Genomic DNA, 16,694 nt, shown 5'->3' with positions numbered 1-16,694 from the left:
TTTTTTTGTGAGCTACAGGCAGAGACAATCAACCATCTGTTTCTTCATTGCAAGGTGGTCAGACAATTGTGGCACTTATTTACCAGCTTCAGGGGCACAAACTGGACCATGCCACAAAGGGCAAGTCAGGCTATAGAAAGCTGGAACACTGAAGGCAGTGGCAGTATAGACCAAAGCAGATGGAGAATTGTCCCAGCAGTGATTTGGTGGACCATATGGAAGGAAAGAAATATGAGATGCTTTGAGAGTATTAGTAGTCCCTTACACAGGATCAAAATGAATTGCATAATCACTTTTTGCTATTGGTGCAGTTTGGAGTATGTAGATGATCCTATAGTTGTTATAGATATCCTAGGTTCTTTGTAAGTTGAAGTAGGTTCTAGTTTTGTTTTGTTTTGAGTACTCGCAACTGTATGTAGCTCCATGATGTAAATTTGGGATCCCAACCTTTAGTGTTGAAGATTAATACACAAAACTGTTACCTTTGTCAAAGAAAGAAGTTTCATGTTCTTTGTGGGGTCAGTTATGAGATCAACAATGAGATAGTAGAATTCATAAAAACGATTTCAACTTGTTTGGGATCGAGACGTAGTTGTATATGTTTCTCTTTGTATATATGTACATTTGCACACTTTTGATATCTGATTTATGGTGGTCATCTTTTGTTTAGTTCATTGATTGATGAAGTGTTTATGAGAGCAGAAACATTTCATCTCATGAAACAAAAGAAGTCTTTAAGAAAGAGTTAAAAAGCTGTGTACTGTTGTGTGTGAATTTTTATGCCATTAAGTTAAGTTAGACTTATAATATGAGTGTTTTTATAGCAAGTTTGATATAATAATTTAAACTGCTCCAAGTGGAAAACGATAGAGAATCTTGAACTTATAACAAGTCTGATATAATAATTTGAGCTGCTCCAATTGGAAAACGACAGTGAATCTTGAACTTATAGTAAGTCTGATATAATAATTTGAGCAGCTCCAAGTAGAAACGATAGTGAATCTTGAACTTATAGCAAGTCTGATATAATAATTTGAGCTTCACGGCGAAGCAATGAATATTGGTTAGTAGCCTTTTTTGGATGGACTTACAAAGTTGCTAAAAAATTGACGTGGATCATGGTGAGGTTATAGATTAACACACACAAAACTGAAAGAATAGCCTAATTTCTGTTGAGCGACCTCTAAATGCTAAAAACAATAGCGTGGATCATGGTGAGGTTATACATATTGTTCCCCAGGTAATACGGAGGATCCTGTAAAGATTTTGATAAATGAGTGCCAGAAAATCATATCACAAAAAAATTCATAGACTAACACATGAAAAATTGAAAATCGCCTAATCCTTGTTGAGTGGCCCCTAAATGCGAAAAAGAATAGTGAGGATTATAGTGAGGCTATATGTATTGTTCTCCGGGTCATCACAGATGGTCATGTAAAAGTTTTGGAAAAAAAGTGTCTGAAAATCATATCACCAAAAAATTAATAGATTATAACACACGAAAAACTGTGAAAATTTTCTAATTCATGTTGAGTGGCCCCTGAATGCAAAAAACATAGCATGAATCATAGTGATGCTATATGTATTGTTCCCCAGGTTATTATGGAGGATCCTGTAAAGGTTTTGAAAAAACAGTGCCCGAAAATCATATCACCAAAAAATTCATAGACTAACTAACACACACGAAAAACTAAGAAAATTGCTCAATTCTTGTTGAGTGGCCCTAAATGCTAAAAATGGTGTGGATCATGGTGATTCTATACGTATTGTTCCCTGGGTCATTACAGAGGGTCCCCTAAAAGTTTTGAATAAAAAAAGTGTCTGGAAATCGTATCACCAAAAAATTCGTAGACTAACACACACGAATAACTGAGAACATCGACTAATTCTTGTTAAGTGGCCCCTAAATTCTAAAACAATGACGTTCATCATGGTGAGGCTATACGTATTGTTCCCCCATGTCATCACAGAGTATTCTGTAAAGATTTTGGAAAAAAAGTGTCTGAAAATCATGTCACTAAAAAATTAATAGACTATAACACACACGAAATATTGAGAAAATTTCCTAACTCATTGGCCCCTAAATTTTAAAAAAATAATGTTCATCATGGTGAGGCTATACATATTGTTCCCAAGGTAATCACAGAGGGTCCTGTAAAGATTATGGAAAAAAAGTGTCCGAAAATCATGTCACCAAAAAATTAATAGACTATAACATAACTGAAATATTGAGAAAATTTCCTAATTCCTATTGAGTGGCCCCTAAATGCTAAAAAAAATGGTGTGGGTCATGGTCAGGCTATATGTATTATTCCCCAAGTCACTGCGGAAGTTCTGTAAAGGTTTTGGGAAAAAAGTGTCTGAAAATTATATCACCAAAAAATTCGTAGATTAACACACGAAAAACTGAGAAAATCGGCTAATTCCTATTGAGTGCCCCCTAAATTCTAAAATAATGACGTTGATCATGGTGAGGCTATACGTATTGTTCCCCCAGGTCATCACAGAGGGTTCTATAAAGATTTTGGAAAAAAGTATCTGAAAATTATATCACCAAATATTCATAGACTAACAAACACAAAAAAATTGAGAAAACCTACTAATTCATGTTGAGTGACCCCTAAATACTAGAAAATTAGTGTGGACTATGATGAGGCTTATGTAATTGTCCCCCCAGGTCATTACAGAGGAACCCATAAAGGTTTTAGGAAAAAAATGTTTGAAAATCATATCACCAAAAAAATCATAGACTAATACACACGAAAAATTTAAAAAAAATGTTTAATTCTTGTTGAGTGGCCCCTAAATGTTAAAAAAATGGTGTGCATCATGGTGAAGCTATACGTATTGTTACCTCAGGTCAATATGGAGGGTCCCGTAAAGGTTTTAAAAAAATCGTCCAAAGTCATATCACCAAAATAGTCATGGACGTTAACAGAGAAAATCGCCTAATTCCTGTTGAGTGGCCCCTACATGCTAATAAAGCGGCGTGGATCATGGTAAAACTATACGTATTGTCCCCCTTAGATCATTATAAAGTGTCTTGTAAAGATTTTGAAAAAAAAGTGTCAAAAAATCATATCACCAAATAATTTGTATACTAACACTCATGAAAAGCTGATAAAATCTCCCCCTTTTTTTTTTTTTTTTTTTTTCTGTTTCTTGAACCTTAAATGCTAGAAAAAAAAGGGCATGGATCATATAGAAGATATAGTTATAGTTCACCAAGTCATTACAGATGATCCTAAAAAAAATCTGGATACTATATTCATAAAAGTTTATGAACATACACGAAAAACTATCGTTTTCTTATCTTTTCTTTTACATATTTTTTTTTCATTCTAAATCATTTTTGTATTTATTCATAAAAATGATTGACCTTATGTTTATCCATACCTTAAAAAAATAATATCAAATCTATCTACTCAGCTCAAAACGTTGTCGTTTTAGCTTCATTTTCTACTTCTGAAGTATCTCTATAAAGAATCACAAAGAACTAAAAATCTTCACTTTCTCAGTTCAATTCACTCTTCAAATCCAATCAAAGCAATGATTCTACAAACTACAATCAATTCTTTCACATTTTCATCTCAACCCATTTCAAGAAACAGTTTTTTCTTTAAAAATCTGACCTTTTTCACCTCTCCTTTGCTACCCAAATCTTTTTTACCCAGTCTTGATTACAAGTTCTATTTGGGTAACAAAAGGAGCTCATTGAGTGTTTCTAGTGCCAAAACTGGGTCAAAAACCATTCATGCTACTTTGCTTGAAGCTCCTGTCTTGTGGGTTGGGAGAGTTTGTGTATTTTATGCTCTATTGAAAGCTGGTTTAGCTGGATCTCCTTCTAATCCTCTTGTTTCAGGTATTCTTGTTTTGTTTTACATCAAGAATGGGATATGGGGTTGTTTTTTTATGTGGGGAAGTATGGTATTTGAGTCTTTAGTTTTGATTTATAATGTGTAAATGAGAAATGGGGTTGATTTAGTTATTTGGGAAATGTGGTGTTTGAGTCTTTTAGCTTGAATAGTAATGTGTATATGAGATTGGGGTTGTTTTTATATGTGGAAAGTTTGAGTCTTTAGCTTGATTTGTTATGTGTTAATGATAAGGGATTGTTTTTGTTTGTATGGGAGCTGTGGTTTTTGAGTCTTTTAGCTTGATTTGTTTGTGTTTTGGTTGTAGATTTATCAAGAATGAGGAGATGGGGTCTGTTTTTTTATAGTGGGAAAGTATGCATTTGAGTCTTTAGCTTGATTTGTAATGTCTTAATGAGAATGAGGTTGTTTTTGTTATTTGGAAACTGTGGTTTTTGAGTCTTTTAGCTTGATTTGTTGTGTGTGTTGGTTGTAGATTTATCAAGAATGGGAAATAGGGTTGTTTTCATATGTGGGGAAGTATGGTATTCGAGTCTTTAGCTCGATTTGTGATGTGTTAATGAGAATGATGCTGTTTTGTTTATTTAGGAACTGTGGTTTTTGAGTCTTTTAGCTTGATTTGTTATGTGTGTTGGTTGTAGATATATCAAGAATGGGAAAAGGGGTTGTTTTCTTATGTAGGGAAGTATGGTATTTGAGTGTTTAGCTAGATTTGAATGTGTTAATGAGAAACGGGGTTGTTTTGTTTATTTGGGAACTGTAGTGTTTTGAAGCTTTGATTTGTTGTGTTTTGGTTGTAGATTTGGAGACTGATGGGAATGCTGAGTTGGGTTTTGCCAAATGGTTTGAAGAGTTGCAAAGCAAACCAGGTTTGTGGAGTGTTCTTTGGTACATCTACATTTGTTTGTGCTTTAGGAATGAAGGATTATATTGAATGAGATAATGTATTGATATGCTGATGAACAACTTTTGACTAGAAAATAATAATGGCTTTGTAGAAAGTTCGAGTAGTTCTTTTTTTCTTGTTTTTGATTTTTGCAGCAAGTTATTGGAGTATTACTTACATGACGAACTGTTTAATCAATGTTCCAAAGTTACAGACTAGGAAAACAAAGGTATTAGTAGGACATGAACCATATATCTATCAACTGTGGGGTTTTTAGGTCTCAAGCCTCAACTTTAAAATTTTAAGAGCAGCGGCAAATTTAGAATTTTCATTAAGGGAATTCAAAATATAAAGAAGTAAACCCGTGAAGAAGCCAAGGAGATTCAACATCTAATATATACACATAACTAATAATTTTGACCTTCTATATACAATGTGGATTATAGTTTTGCGCCCCTCTAGCTCTGCCCCTGCCTAAGAGCTTGGTTGCTATTGAATGTATCTCCCTCCTTGGCTCCTCTCTCCTCTCACTCCTGTAGAGTAGGTTGGATCAGAGTTACACTAGTTGAGGTTTCAGTGAGCCCTTGTTTCTCCCTCCTGAATTTGAGAAGCTGAGGCCCAATTTCCCGGTGTCATGGATTACCTTTCTATCTTCCCTCCCCGTAAGCAACATAATTTCCTCTCCATATATTTTAGTATGTATTTTCCAAGGGTGATACAACAACATACCCAGTGTAATCCCACAAATGGGGTATGAGGAGGGTAGTGTGCATGCAAACTTTACCCCTACCTTGAAAGGTAGAGATTCTGCGAGGGTGTTAAGGATGCAAAATATGTGCCAATCTGTTGTTTGTAAGCATTGGTAAGATTTAAAAGGAGAATTGTTTCATTACCCTTGTGTCTTAGACTCTCATCTGCTTTGGATTTTTTCATGTAACATGAATGGTGCTGCCTCGATTTTACACTTGTCCTGCATTTGCTATATGTTGATAACAATTGTTAGCAATAATATAGTCAACTTTAGGTTTCAAACTAAATTTTAAGTAAGCTTGTACTCATATAAGAGCTCATTTGCCTAATACATCAAATTTTGTCATAACTTAGTCATCGTTGTGATTTGCTTTGGATAGAATAAATAGGCTCCTTTCGGGAAACACCGAGAAAATGTGTGAGTTCACTTTGCAGAAATATTTACTCCTTTGTGCAGTCTTACATTGCCATAGGACACTAATTTCCTTCTCCTTTTTCACTCTTTGGATGAAAGCAATTAGTCTTGGACTACTCATACATATTTGTACTTTTCTCCATTTGCTTTCTTCATTAAATTCCATTGCTTTATTTCTGCTTAAAGCCCCAATGGACCTGAGGGTTTTTTGTGCTTTTCGCTTTTGATAAACCGCCTCATTTACATGTAAATGTAGTTGCTGGTTATCTTCAGTCCAATTATTCTTTCTGAACACTTCTTCCAAATACAGCCGCTTAGTTAATAGAGAATTTAATGATATCCTTGTTCTTGTATTTACAGAGAAGGAAGCTACTGACAGAAGGAAATTAGTGAGTAAATGGCATCCTACCACTAAGGGGACCTTACGTCGAAATTACAGGGTACCATCCAAACCTGAAGGAAAGCGCCTTCTCAAGTCCATTGCTTCCTTGCTATCAGATGATGACCACTTCAGAGATGCCACTTCTCACAAGGTAATGAGAGCTTTAAAATTTTCTCATTTGGCGCTTTCCATAACGAGTATTTCTGAATATGAACAATATGTATCTTTGTTCAACATCTCCTAAGAAGTATTTACTGTTTTCTCCAGGGTTGTCAGATTAGGAGGGAAAGTGCTCATGGAGAAAGTGTCTGTTGCAACAACGTGCGAGCATTGTTTGATGAGCTCCCTACGCCACACCTTATTGTCGAGATCACTCCTTTCCCGGCTGGTCCTTTAACAGAAACTGACTATGCAAAGGCTGAAAAACTAGAGAGGGTACTTAGATCAGGTCCTTCTGTCTGATTAAAGAGTGTCATGTTTAACTCCTTTTTGTATGTATTTCTTCTCTTTGTACATAAGCAAGAGATATTTGTGCAATGTTCCTACTCTTCAGAATCAAACTAAATCAAGAAAATATTTACTTATGCTTTATTTTCCAGGCGTATCCTTTCTCCCATTTCTCAACTTCATTGTTACAAAAGATCAAAGAACTTGTGTGAACATGTTTTCTTCCACATGAAACCTTAGATGGTGCTGAGCCTATGTAATCAGTGGTCTAGATTGAAAAAATTGTGGTTGTTGGAAGTGCAAAAGATATGCTTGGCCACCTGAGCTTCAGTCTGAGTGGTAAGAGAACGATGCATGCTATGTGATTTAGACACATGTCACGAGTTTGAATTCCATAACAAACAAAAAAAAATGGTATTTTAGTTGAGAATAATAAGAAGCATGTCCATTGTTCGTTGAATTCGTGCACTAACTAGCCATCAGAATCTTTTTGATTATTAAAAAAAAAGGTACACACAGATTCTCATGAGAAATCCAGCATAGTGAAGATCTTTGAGTACCATTAAAGGAAGTGATGCAATGGATGAGTTGTTCCTTCCTTAATCAAAAGTTTTGAATTCGAATTTTGAGTAAGAAAATATTTTTGGTAGAGAGCACTTGCCCTATATGGCGCAAATACATATTAGCTGGGCTCCAATGCAGATATCGAACACGAGAGTATAGAAAAAACCAAAACAAAAAAAAGATTGTTGACCAGCTTCTTCTGCATTACTTGAAGCCTTACTAAACTCATTATCAGTTTTTATCAAAGTGAAAAGATACTTGTACCATTCAAACGTTGTAGTATTAATTCTAGTACAACTTATACAAGATATGAACTCGTATTAGCAATATGAGAATAAGAGTGTATATAAACACTAAAATGCCCATAAATAGAGGAATCTCTATATCAATCAGTGCATTAGTACTTACTGTGCTAGTGCACCATTCCCTACTCACCCCACATTCCTTCAACAAGTAGGCACCAAGAAAGTATATGCATATCCTAAATACATTACTTTTCCAGTAAAATATATCTATCAGAAAGCATTTTCTGCAATACAAGGAGAATTGAAGGGGTTGGTTACTGTCTCTATGACCCCCAATAAGAAAAATTGCATATTAAGCATTATCACTGATGCATGGACAGCATAGAATTTTACTTAAAGGCTTTAGAGGGGGTGGGATCAACATGAAGGTCTATAGTTTGAATCATTTAACTCCAACAGAGGCCATCAAGTCTTCATATTCAGGATCACTCTCTTGTTTTTCTGCCATTGCTGGATTACCACCAGGATGAGGATGTCGAGGGACAGATGTGGGCGAGAAGGGGTCATATATTTGATGCGCTCCAGAGGCAGGCCTACCATGACGGAAGAAGACATTGTTGGGAGCCTCAAAGTTCTGTGGTCGAAGCATGACATTTGGATTATTTTGCTGAAGAGGCATGGAGTTCACTCTAGGAGGGAAGGAACCTACATGATTTGGAGCTGGCCTAAAGTTCATAGGTTGCATTTGAGGGACAGTAGGTGAAGCTATACCCTGATTTGAAAATGTCGGATGCCTAAATTGAGGGACAGGACCAGCAGGTCCTCGAGCAAAGTCAAGTGACATAGGTGGTCCTGGCTGACTAATCTGATTGCTTAATTGGGGTCTTTGAAATCCTTGAATGACAAGTGGGAGATTTGGATTGTCTATTGCTGGTCGTTGATGAGGGCGCATCATTTGGTTTGAAGGTGAAAGTTCCTGAGATCCAAATTGACTAATTAGCCTGGAAGCTGCTGGATTCTGTGAATGGTGAGGCTGGAATGTAAAATCGCTATTGGGCTGCAGTGGATTTGGAGTTACAAAGGAAGTAGGTCTCATAGAATTAATATTAAGAGAACTTACGGGAACTGGATTAGGTGAGAGATTTGGATTGATTGGTTGTCCACTAGACACAGAGTGGTTCAAGAAATGTGCAGGGGTAGATCCTGAAGATGGACGCAATGGAGGAGGCATATGTGCTGATGGAGATGGTCCAGATGATTGGGGTGCTAAATTATGGCCCTGGAAAACATCTATATGCGGAGCTGCAGAGACACCCATTGGGCGTGAAGCAAGATGATGACTTCCTTGAGGGGAAACTGTGGGGGGAGCCATGGCAATCATGTTGCTTGGACCTTGACCTGTCTGGTTGTTCCATGGCAACTGTGACCATCCAGGGGAGTTTCCAGCTGGGGTCAATGGTCGGTCTGGATATGCTGTAGGAGGGCCAGACTGAGGTAATGAAGACATTACTGGTCTGACAATTTGCGGAAACCCTGTTGGACTCGGTTGGCCCTGAGAAAATTGAGGCAGAGTCATATTGGATTGAGGTGGTGTAGACCCTAAAGATGGTATAGGATGTCTAAGTCCACCAATTTGTCCAAAATGAGAAGAAGGCATATATTGCTGCTGCATTAGTGGTGCCTGTGGGCTAGAGTGAACAAAAGGGTTTCGAGGAACTGAACCAAAGCCATCTTGCATACCATGTGGTGGACCAAAGGGTGAGGATGTATTTGACAAGTTGGTAGGTGACGGTGATACTTGGTGAGTGTTGCTGACCAGGGATGCTGAAGAAATCCCAGAGTTAGCGGGTCCTGGAAATCGAGGTACTGGATTCTGAGATGTCGGTCCAGGAAACCATTGCCCTTGGTATGGCTGAAAATGACTTTGAAGTTGAGCAGGTTGTGCTCCAAAACCTGGTTGAGCTATCCCTTGATTTACTACAGGAGGAGGAGTCGGGACAGGTGTTGCTTCAACGGAAATAGTTTCTCCATCACCTGAGGCTTTTGTGGTTGTGGCCGCAGGAGTCATCTGAGAACCAAATGGAACACTTAACTTTAAGACACACAAAAAAAAAGAGAAACTGAATTGCCGCATTGGTATTCACAGTAACACCAAGTAAAACACCATACTACTGTGTACTTACTGAAGCTGGGGTAACCAGAAGTTCAATTAAAGCAACTGCAGCATCAACCTTTTCATATGTCTCCGCTGATACTTGGACATGCATTTCCTCATAAGCACCAGAGTCATTTTCACCAGAAGTAACTTCTACCTGGGGACAGATTAAAACACACGTCAATTTTCAAGAAATCAAGGTGAACAATAGGTATATGTCGTTGCAGCTCATACAGGAGACTTGACAATCCAGACATGATAATCTAATACTAGGAGCAAGTAGAACATAGATTGCATACAAACTACAGTTTATAGGTGTCTCCAGCCTAGTCTACACAACATACCCAGCGTGATCCCATAAATGGGGCTTGGGGAGGGTGGGGTGTACGCAGACCTTACCCCTACCTTGGAAAGGTATAGAGTCTTTCAGATAAAACCTTCGGATCGAGAAAAGCATTCAAAACAGGTTTGAAAAATACCAAGAGTGCAAAACTATAACCAGAGTATTGATCATCAGCAATTGTACAATTAGATGACACACTGAATATAAATATACACGATGGATTGAATTAGAGACTTTACCTTCTCTTCAGTATCTGCTTTAATACCATAAACCTTTACTTGAGCTCCAGTTTCCTGGTTTTCAGTACAATGAAAAACACTATTTTACTATGCAATCAACTAAAATAAGTAGAACTCCAAGGTCTTGGATGCTAGAAACAATTACCTTTTCCAGTTGCTTATGAGCAGGACCAAAAATCAAACCAATAAAATTGTACCCGGGATGTTCTTTGATCTGCATTGAGAACAAATAGAGATGCCTCATGAGGATCTATCACTTCCCCTTTTGGTGAAAATACGGATAGTCTTACTCCGTGTCAGTAACAGATGGAATAATGTCATGTCTCTTGATTAATATTTAATATGCTTTCAGATTTTTGTGCTTGTATCATACAGCTTGACCTTCTAAAAGGACAACAAAGTCAGTAATAAAATAATGTCATGGCTCTTAATTACTATATCTTCTACGGTTTTAAGTTTGTGTCATATAGCTTGACCTTAAAAAAGTACAAAAAATTGTGCAAATAATAAGGTCAAATAAGAGGTCAGACAGTTTCCATCTGCATGATTTACATTGAAGAACTCGCAGGAGTCACTTAAAGATGAATCAAAAAATGAAATCTTTTATAGGTAGCATTTTAGGAATATGTCACAATTGTTCTACACTATCTGGATACCGATTACAGGCAACAGTTTGAAATACACAAGCACGTGAGATGCTTAGCCAGGTGAATACCCTGTACTAACTTGAGCTAAATTTCCCTGTTAAACAGTAAAACATGGCTTACAACTAAATCGAATCATTAAAACCCTTAAAACATAAACTAAGAAACACCTAGCTCGTGGCAGTCAGAATCAGTATATAATAAAAGACATGACAATGAATAAGTGCACATCTGCCATTTCATATCTAAGCCTGCTCTTTTTTGCTGTGGGAGCGTGGATTGGTGGGAGGAGAAGGACAACTAATAACAATTTTCTCCATAAGTTTCCCATTAATCCATAGTTTGTCTAACTTGCTTTGCAAGGCCAGGCCATCATTCTCATTGATATCAACACATATTCAAGTCTTATAAGAATGTAAATGTAGTTAATAGAGTAGTAATTTTAAGCCGAGGAGAAGTGTAATCCAATACAATACAGATGATCCTTAATCTTGTTCCAGTTGATAAGAATTCTAAAATTTTAAGAATCAACTCACAAAACCCAACGGGAGAACTATTAGAACGAGAAAAAAAGAGAAAGAGCACAAAGTGCCAGAAAACTGGGTTTAACTTACAGGTACTGGAATTTTTGCCTCCTTTGGTACAGGCTTATAACCAGCAGGTGACTTATAACTGGGATTCAGTTTTAGAATCTCCCCTGGACATGAATAAAAACAGATAAGATGTATGGTGTATTTGATAATGGAAGAGTAAAAGTCAGTGGCTCGAGGGATCAATCATAACATACCAATGATTTCCCGTCTTTCAAGTTCCAGTGATCTCACATTCTACATCCACAGAAGACGTCAGCTTTAGAAGCTAACCCAAGAAAATTTTCAACTAAAAATCTTAATGATTTAATTTACCTCATCATTAGGTTGATGATCTGAAGACTCGTGATCTTTAGCAGGAGAGGCTAATAAGGAGTCTTTGCTGCCTTCTCCCTCCAAACTCCTAGAATTCAGTAGTTGTGTTATTTGATCCACACGACTCTGCCCAAAATTTGTAAGGCAGCAATATCACTTAGTGGCACCTGGAGTAGGAAATTAATAAAAGCAATTCACACAGAATTACACTGTCTTTTAGGACCCAATGGACAAAGGGAAATTATTAACGGCCACCGAGCCATACTCCATCAATATAATTGAGGCCATAAATGCGTGGAAAATGTTTTTTCTTAGGGGGAGGGGGGAAGCTGATAGAGTTATGAAGTTCTTCAAGAAACGATTAAACTGAGAAGAACAAGAAAACCATGGATGATTGTCATGTCGCACAAATTTATGTGAATGTAATTACAGTTTATTTCTATGCTGCTCGAACTACCCTAAAATGTTGCCGCACCCATGTCAAGTCCTCCAAAAATGCACTACTTTTGAAGGATCTGCCATGCACCCGTCAACATTTTTGAGGAGTACGAGCAACATACTTTATTTTCAGCTGTTTGATCAATGTAACATAATATGTATACATATTGCATATATACGCATGTAAATGTGCAGTTACGCATAACCGAACATGGTAAAACAAAACTTATTACTGTTTTGGAGTGGCCTTGTCCATGTTGTGGATTTCTAAAAGAAAGGCATGCCCTGTTACGATTCTCTGTATGTATATGAGAAACACATGCATAGATTTAATTTTAAGGATGACAAAACATAAAGCACAAAAAAGGTTGTGTAATCTCAACACGTCCCTACGATGTTGAGTTTGGAACTAATGTCAGATTGTTTTCTTCTGATGAAGAATATAAAGGTCATTTCTTTCTGATGCAAGAAATTATAAAGGAACTTAAAAACAAAAAACAAAAAACTAGAAAATAAAATGTTCTTTTAATAAAGTATTACTTTCAATATATCTCTCAATTTCAAGAAAAAGCTTAAAAAAGAAGAGAAAATGTAAATAGGTATATATTGCAAAGCATTCTAAAGCACCTGATATGCCAATGCTCTTGCTTTTCTGACAGTAGTATCCTGTGTGAGATCAGGACCCCATTTGGTTTTCCTTTGCACCTGTTTAGTGCTATCTTCATTTACAGAATCACTAGCTCCTTTTTTTCCTACTCGAAATACCGGAACCAATGAACCTGCTAACTTGTTTTTTGGTATCACAAATCCAGTTTTATTGGCAAACATAGAGATCTTTGGGCCACTCAATGGTGTTGCAGATGAAGCAGCCGTCTGAATGTGGCTAGATGCCTGCTCAAGTTTTGTGCTCATGTTTACTTTTAAGAACACCCAGTACTCGGTATATTAACACCTGCATCAAGAAATCAATCCAATGTGATTCATAGCCAATTGAAAACAAACAAATGATTCAAGAAAAAAAACATTAAAATCTAAGCAACCTATCGAATATTTTATCCAATTCTGACAGTAAGTAATTAAACCATTAGATAGCTAAATCAACAGAGATTAGTTCAACAGCTCACAGATACAAAACATAGGCAGCTATTTGAAACTCCACCCAATACCACCAAATTAAGCTAGTAAAAGCTACATTATAACTACTACTTGTGCTATTACTCCACGTACAAGGAAAAACATTTTCCCCCTTGTAGCAGATAGATATTACAACATACAAGAGCTCTTTATCCTTTTACAACACAAGGAGCTCTTTACGATTCCGTAGCTAGTAAATCTTTAAGAAAAACCAACTAAAAATGAATGAGGCAGGTCATCAGTACACTTAAGGCCTTAACGAATCTTCCATAAGCTTTACCTAGAGCACATAACTGCCACAATATAGGCAAAGTCAGGAGAATAAGAACCATGAAACAGACCACTAATTAATGGACCAAGTGAAGTGCATCAAGGACGGGAATGGAGAACTATTGCATGTTGTTTCATTTGTTTTGTTTATCTTGCTATTTTGCTGCCAGTTTTTTTCTTTCTATCATGCTTAGATTACATTTGTTTTGAGCCGAGGGTCTACCGTAAATAGTCTCTCTACCCCACAAAGTTGTGGGCTAGGGTAAGGTCTACGTACATTCTACCCTCCCAAGGCCGACTTGTGGGATTAACATTGGGAATATTGTTGTTTTCAGGTCTAAGCCTTGACACCTCTTATAACTTGTATATATATATATTCTTTGTTTATAACTCAAAGACCTAAGTTCAAGCTGAAATACGAATAATGTGCACACCAATTCTCTGCCAATCTTCACAATCTTGTTTCTTCAGATACATTTTTTTAAAACAGAAAAATGCCTTTTGTACAGCTCAGTTCCTGATCAACTTGCGTTGCTATGGATTCAATATACATGAGCTTACAATGATGATGAAGTTTGAATACATAGTATGCACATAACTAATTACAGAATTGAGAATTCTATGACCCCTGATTTTCTACTATAACTGCTATAAAACCCTAACTTCAGAAGATGCTCCTAAACAGACATAAAACTCAAAACAAACATTTAAAACTGTGAACACCCTAATGCCAGTGTTATAGCATGTATGGCCAAGTACTTTTGAAGATTAACTGTTTGTGTTTGGGAAATTAATTTGAAAAGCCCTTTTGTCAATATAAGAACAACAATTTGTGCTTGACCAAGGTACCAAAAGTGCTTCTTCCAGGGAAGAACCATTTTTTTTCAGCTTCTACTACTAGTCACACTTAACTTTTCCCTAAAAGCTTGACCAAACATCTCAAATAAGCACTTCAAAAAAGAAACTTTTGGCTTCCCAGAAGCTTGGCCAAACATGCTATAATCTAGTGTGCATACATAGTTCTTTTTTGTTTTGTTTTCTTTTTCCCCAAAGGTTACATAGCATACAACTCTTCATGAACAGATGGGGATATTAAGATACTGTATCATCCATCAACTAATCCCCATCAAACAGATTGTAATATCACAAACTGAACTTCCCACTTTCCTCAAACATAAATGAAACAAAATCCACAACATTAAAACTTTCATTTACCATACCAAACCCCCAAACCATTTCACACAGAAAGGAAACAACATATTTTGGAATAGCACAAGAACAATAACAACATACCCCGTGTAATCTGGAGAGGGTAGAGTGTAAGAAGACTTTACCCCAACCTCATGGAGATAGAAAGGTTGTTTCCGAAACACCCTCGAACAAGTGCAGCAAATCAAAGTATTTATGAAAAAAGGGAATACGGCAGTGAAGAAAGCACTACAGAGCATTCAGAAAAAAGAAACAAAACAACAGTGAAATAATGTGGTAATAGAAACACAATAGATAACAAATGGTAACAGATATCAGAAGCAAGAAACTACATGTATAACACTAACCCTACGCCAGATACAGTGCTCCCAGACTCCCACCATAACGCAAGTCAAAGCTCAACTACCTACTACTCTTCTACCCTAATCCACTACCTCCATACTCTCTTATCTAAAGTCATGTCCTCAGTAAGTCAAAGCTGAATAGCACAAGAACAAAGGGGAAAAAATTGAATCTTGATTTTACAAAAAAAACAAAAAAGGAAGAAAAATATAGACAACAACAAACCACCAATAACCAAAGAAAACCTTAAATATCAAAAACCCATGTCACATTTTTACTAAGAAAGAGAAATACAAAACCTCAAAAGAATCACTTGAACTGAACTTTTCCACTTTCCACTTTCCTCAAACACATAGGAAGCAAAATCTACAACATCCAAACCTTCATTTTTACAAAATCAAACTACCAAACCATTTCACACAGAAAGAAAACAGCAATTTTTAACAACAGCACAAGAACAAAAAACTGAATCTTGAAACGTATAACAACAAAACCACCCATAACCGCTCATGAAAAACCTTAAATATGACAACCCCATGTCATTTTTTGCACCAAAACGCAGGAAAAAACACATTTTTTACCGAGAGAATCGCTAGAAATGTACTCTGAGGATTTCGGAAGAATCTTGTATGAGAATTGAAGCTTGAATGATTGATGAGTAACGAGCAAAGAACTTTGGGTTTTTTGGGGTTAATGGAAGAGGGTTTATGATTCTATTGGTCCATTTTTTATTTTATTTTTTATAATATGGTGTTCGGATCAGCTTGAGCATATCTCGATTAATTTCATATGATATATGTCATCTTTCACGAGCAACACGTACTAGATTGCTTAAATATGGATAAAGATTTTGTCGGAGTGGTAACTATAGTTTGATTTCGTGGTACTTTTCTATTAGAATCTAAATTTAGTCACGCCACAAAGCAAATATTGAACATGAAATGGAAAATTAAAAATATTAGTCTCGTGACTCTCGTCCAATTTTTCAAATATAATAAATAATTACCTTTATGTGAAATTTTTTTGCTCGAATTTTGATTTAATCGTGACTCAAAGAGAATATCAAACACCACATGAATAACAAATATTATCCAAACATAATTAACAATTCGTATGCTAGGAAAGGTTTTATTGTCCTTCGAAATGGCTTAGTTGGTTTGGAGGATGATGGTATCAATCCTCTCTCAATGACCACTGAGTCGAATTTGTAGCAAAAATCTTATTTAAGTTGGACTTCAATACATATGTCGAATACCATATTAAAAGAAGGAAAAAATGAATATTGTCCGAAGAAATAACAATCCTTTTTTTTTCTGGTAAAAATCAATTGACGTATTAAAAGGATAATGTCAAATTTACATCTATCTATATTTATTTATTTATCAATCCATTAGTTTTTTATCCTATTCGATTTTTCCTTTTAATTTTCTTCCGATAGTTTAACTTATTCA

The 16,694-nt window shown here is 36.3% G+C and overlaps 2 protein-coding genes across 4 annotated transcripts; one reads left to right on the top strand and one right to left on the bottom strand.

Moving 5' to 3' along the window:
* Positions 1-3,491: 3,491 nt before the first annotated feature.
* Positions 3,492-6,899, top strand: LOC102578801 (uncharacterized). Its single transcript, XM_006354099.2, has 4 exons — positions 3,492-3,862; positions 4,676-4,744; positions 6,287-6,459; positions 6,576-6,899. Exons 1-4 carry the CDS (start codon positions 3,550-3,552, stop codon positions 6,768-6,770), a joined length of 750 nt encoding a protein of 249 aa, XP_006354161.1. The 5' UTR covers positions 3,492-3,549; the 3' UTR covers positions 6,771-6,899.
* A 763-nt stretch (positions 6,900-7,662) lies between these two features.
* On the bottom strand, positions 7,663-15,954 carry LOC102578234 (splicing factor 1). Of its 3 annotated transcripts, none has more exons than XM_006354097.2 (9): positions 15,825-15,954; positions 12,916-13,240; positions 11,851-11,976; positions 11,733-11,772; positions 11,560-11,642; positions 10,447-10,515; positions 10,302-10,355; positions 9,748-9,876; positions 7,663-9,632 (listed from the first exon to the last, which is right to left on the bottom strand). In XM_006354097.2, the coding sequence occupies exons 2-9, from the start codon at positions 13,198-13,200 to the stop codon at positions 8,007-8,009; spliced, it is 2,412 nt and encodes an 803-aa protein (XP_006354159.1). In that variant the 5' UTR covers positions 13,201-13,240; positions 15,825-15,954; the 3' UTR covers positions 7,663-8,006. The 3 variants fall into 3 exon arrangements, with proteins under 3 accessions (XP_006354159.1, XP_006354160.1, XP_015167159.1); XM_006354098.2 differs by having other exon boundaries at positions 15,848-15,954; XM_015311673.1 differs by lacking the exon at positions 15,825-15,954 and adding an exon at positions 14,986-15,811.
* Between the last annotated feature and the right edge of the window lie 740 nt (positions 15,955-16,694).

Source organism: Solanum tuberosum, unplaced genomic scaffold (genome assembly GCF_000226075.1).
Source record: "Solanum tuberosum cultivar DM 1-3 516 R44 unplaced genomic scaffold, SolTub_3.0 scf00172, whole genome shotgun sequence".
Taxonomy (NCBI): domain Eukaryota; kingdom Viridiplantae; phylum Streptophyta; class Magnoliopsida; order Solanales; family Solanaceae; genus Solanum; species Solanum tuberosum.
The sequence above is the reverse complement of the archived record's forward strand: the minus strand, read 5'-3'. Positions and strand labels throughout refer to the sequence as shown.

Coding starts and splice junctions, on each gene's coding strand:
- LOC102578801 (XM_006354099.2), top strand. CDS start 3,550: ATGATTCTACAAACTACAATCAATTCTTTCACATTTTCATCTCAACCC. Junction 3,863..4,675: donor TTCTAATCCTCTTGTTTCAG/GTATTCTTGTTT, acceptor TTTTGGTTGTAG/ATTTGGAGACTGATGGGAAT. Junction 6,460..6,575: donor GAGATGCCACTTCTCACAAG/GTAATGAGAGCT, acceptor TGTTTTCTCCAG/GGTTGTCAGATTAGGAGGGA.
- LOC102578234 (XM_006354097.2), bottom strand. CDS start 13,200: ATGAGCACAAAACTTGAGCAGGCATCTAGCCACATTCAGACGGCTGCT. Junction 11,773..11,850: donor ATCATCAACCTAATGATGAG/GTAAATTAAATC, acceptor CTGTGGATGTAG/AATGTGAGATCACTGGAACT. Junction 10,516..11,559: donor AGGCAAAAATTCCAGTACCT/GTAAGTTAAACC, acceptor TTCTCAATGCAG/ATCAAAGAACATCCCGGGTA.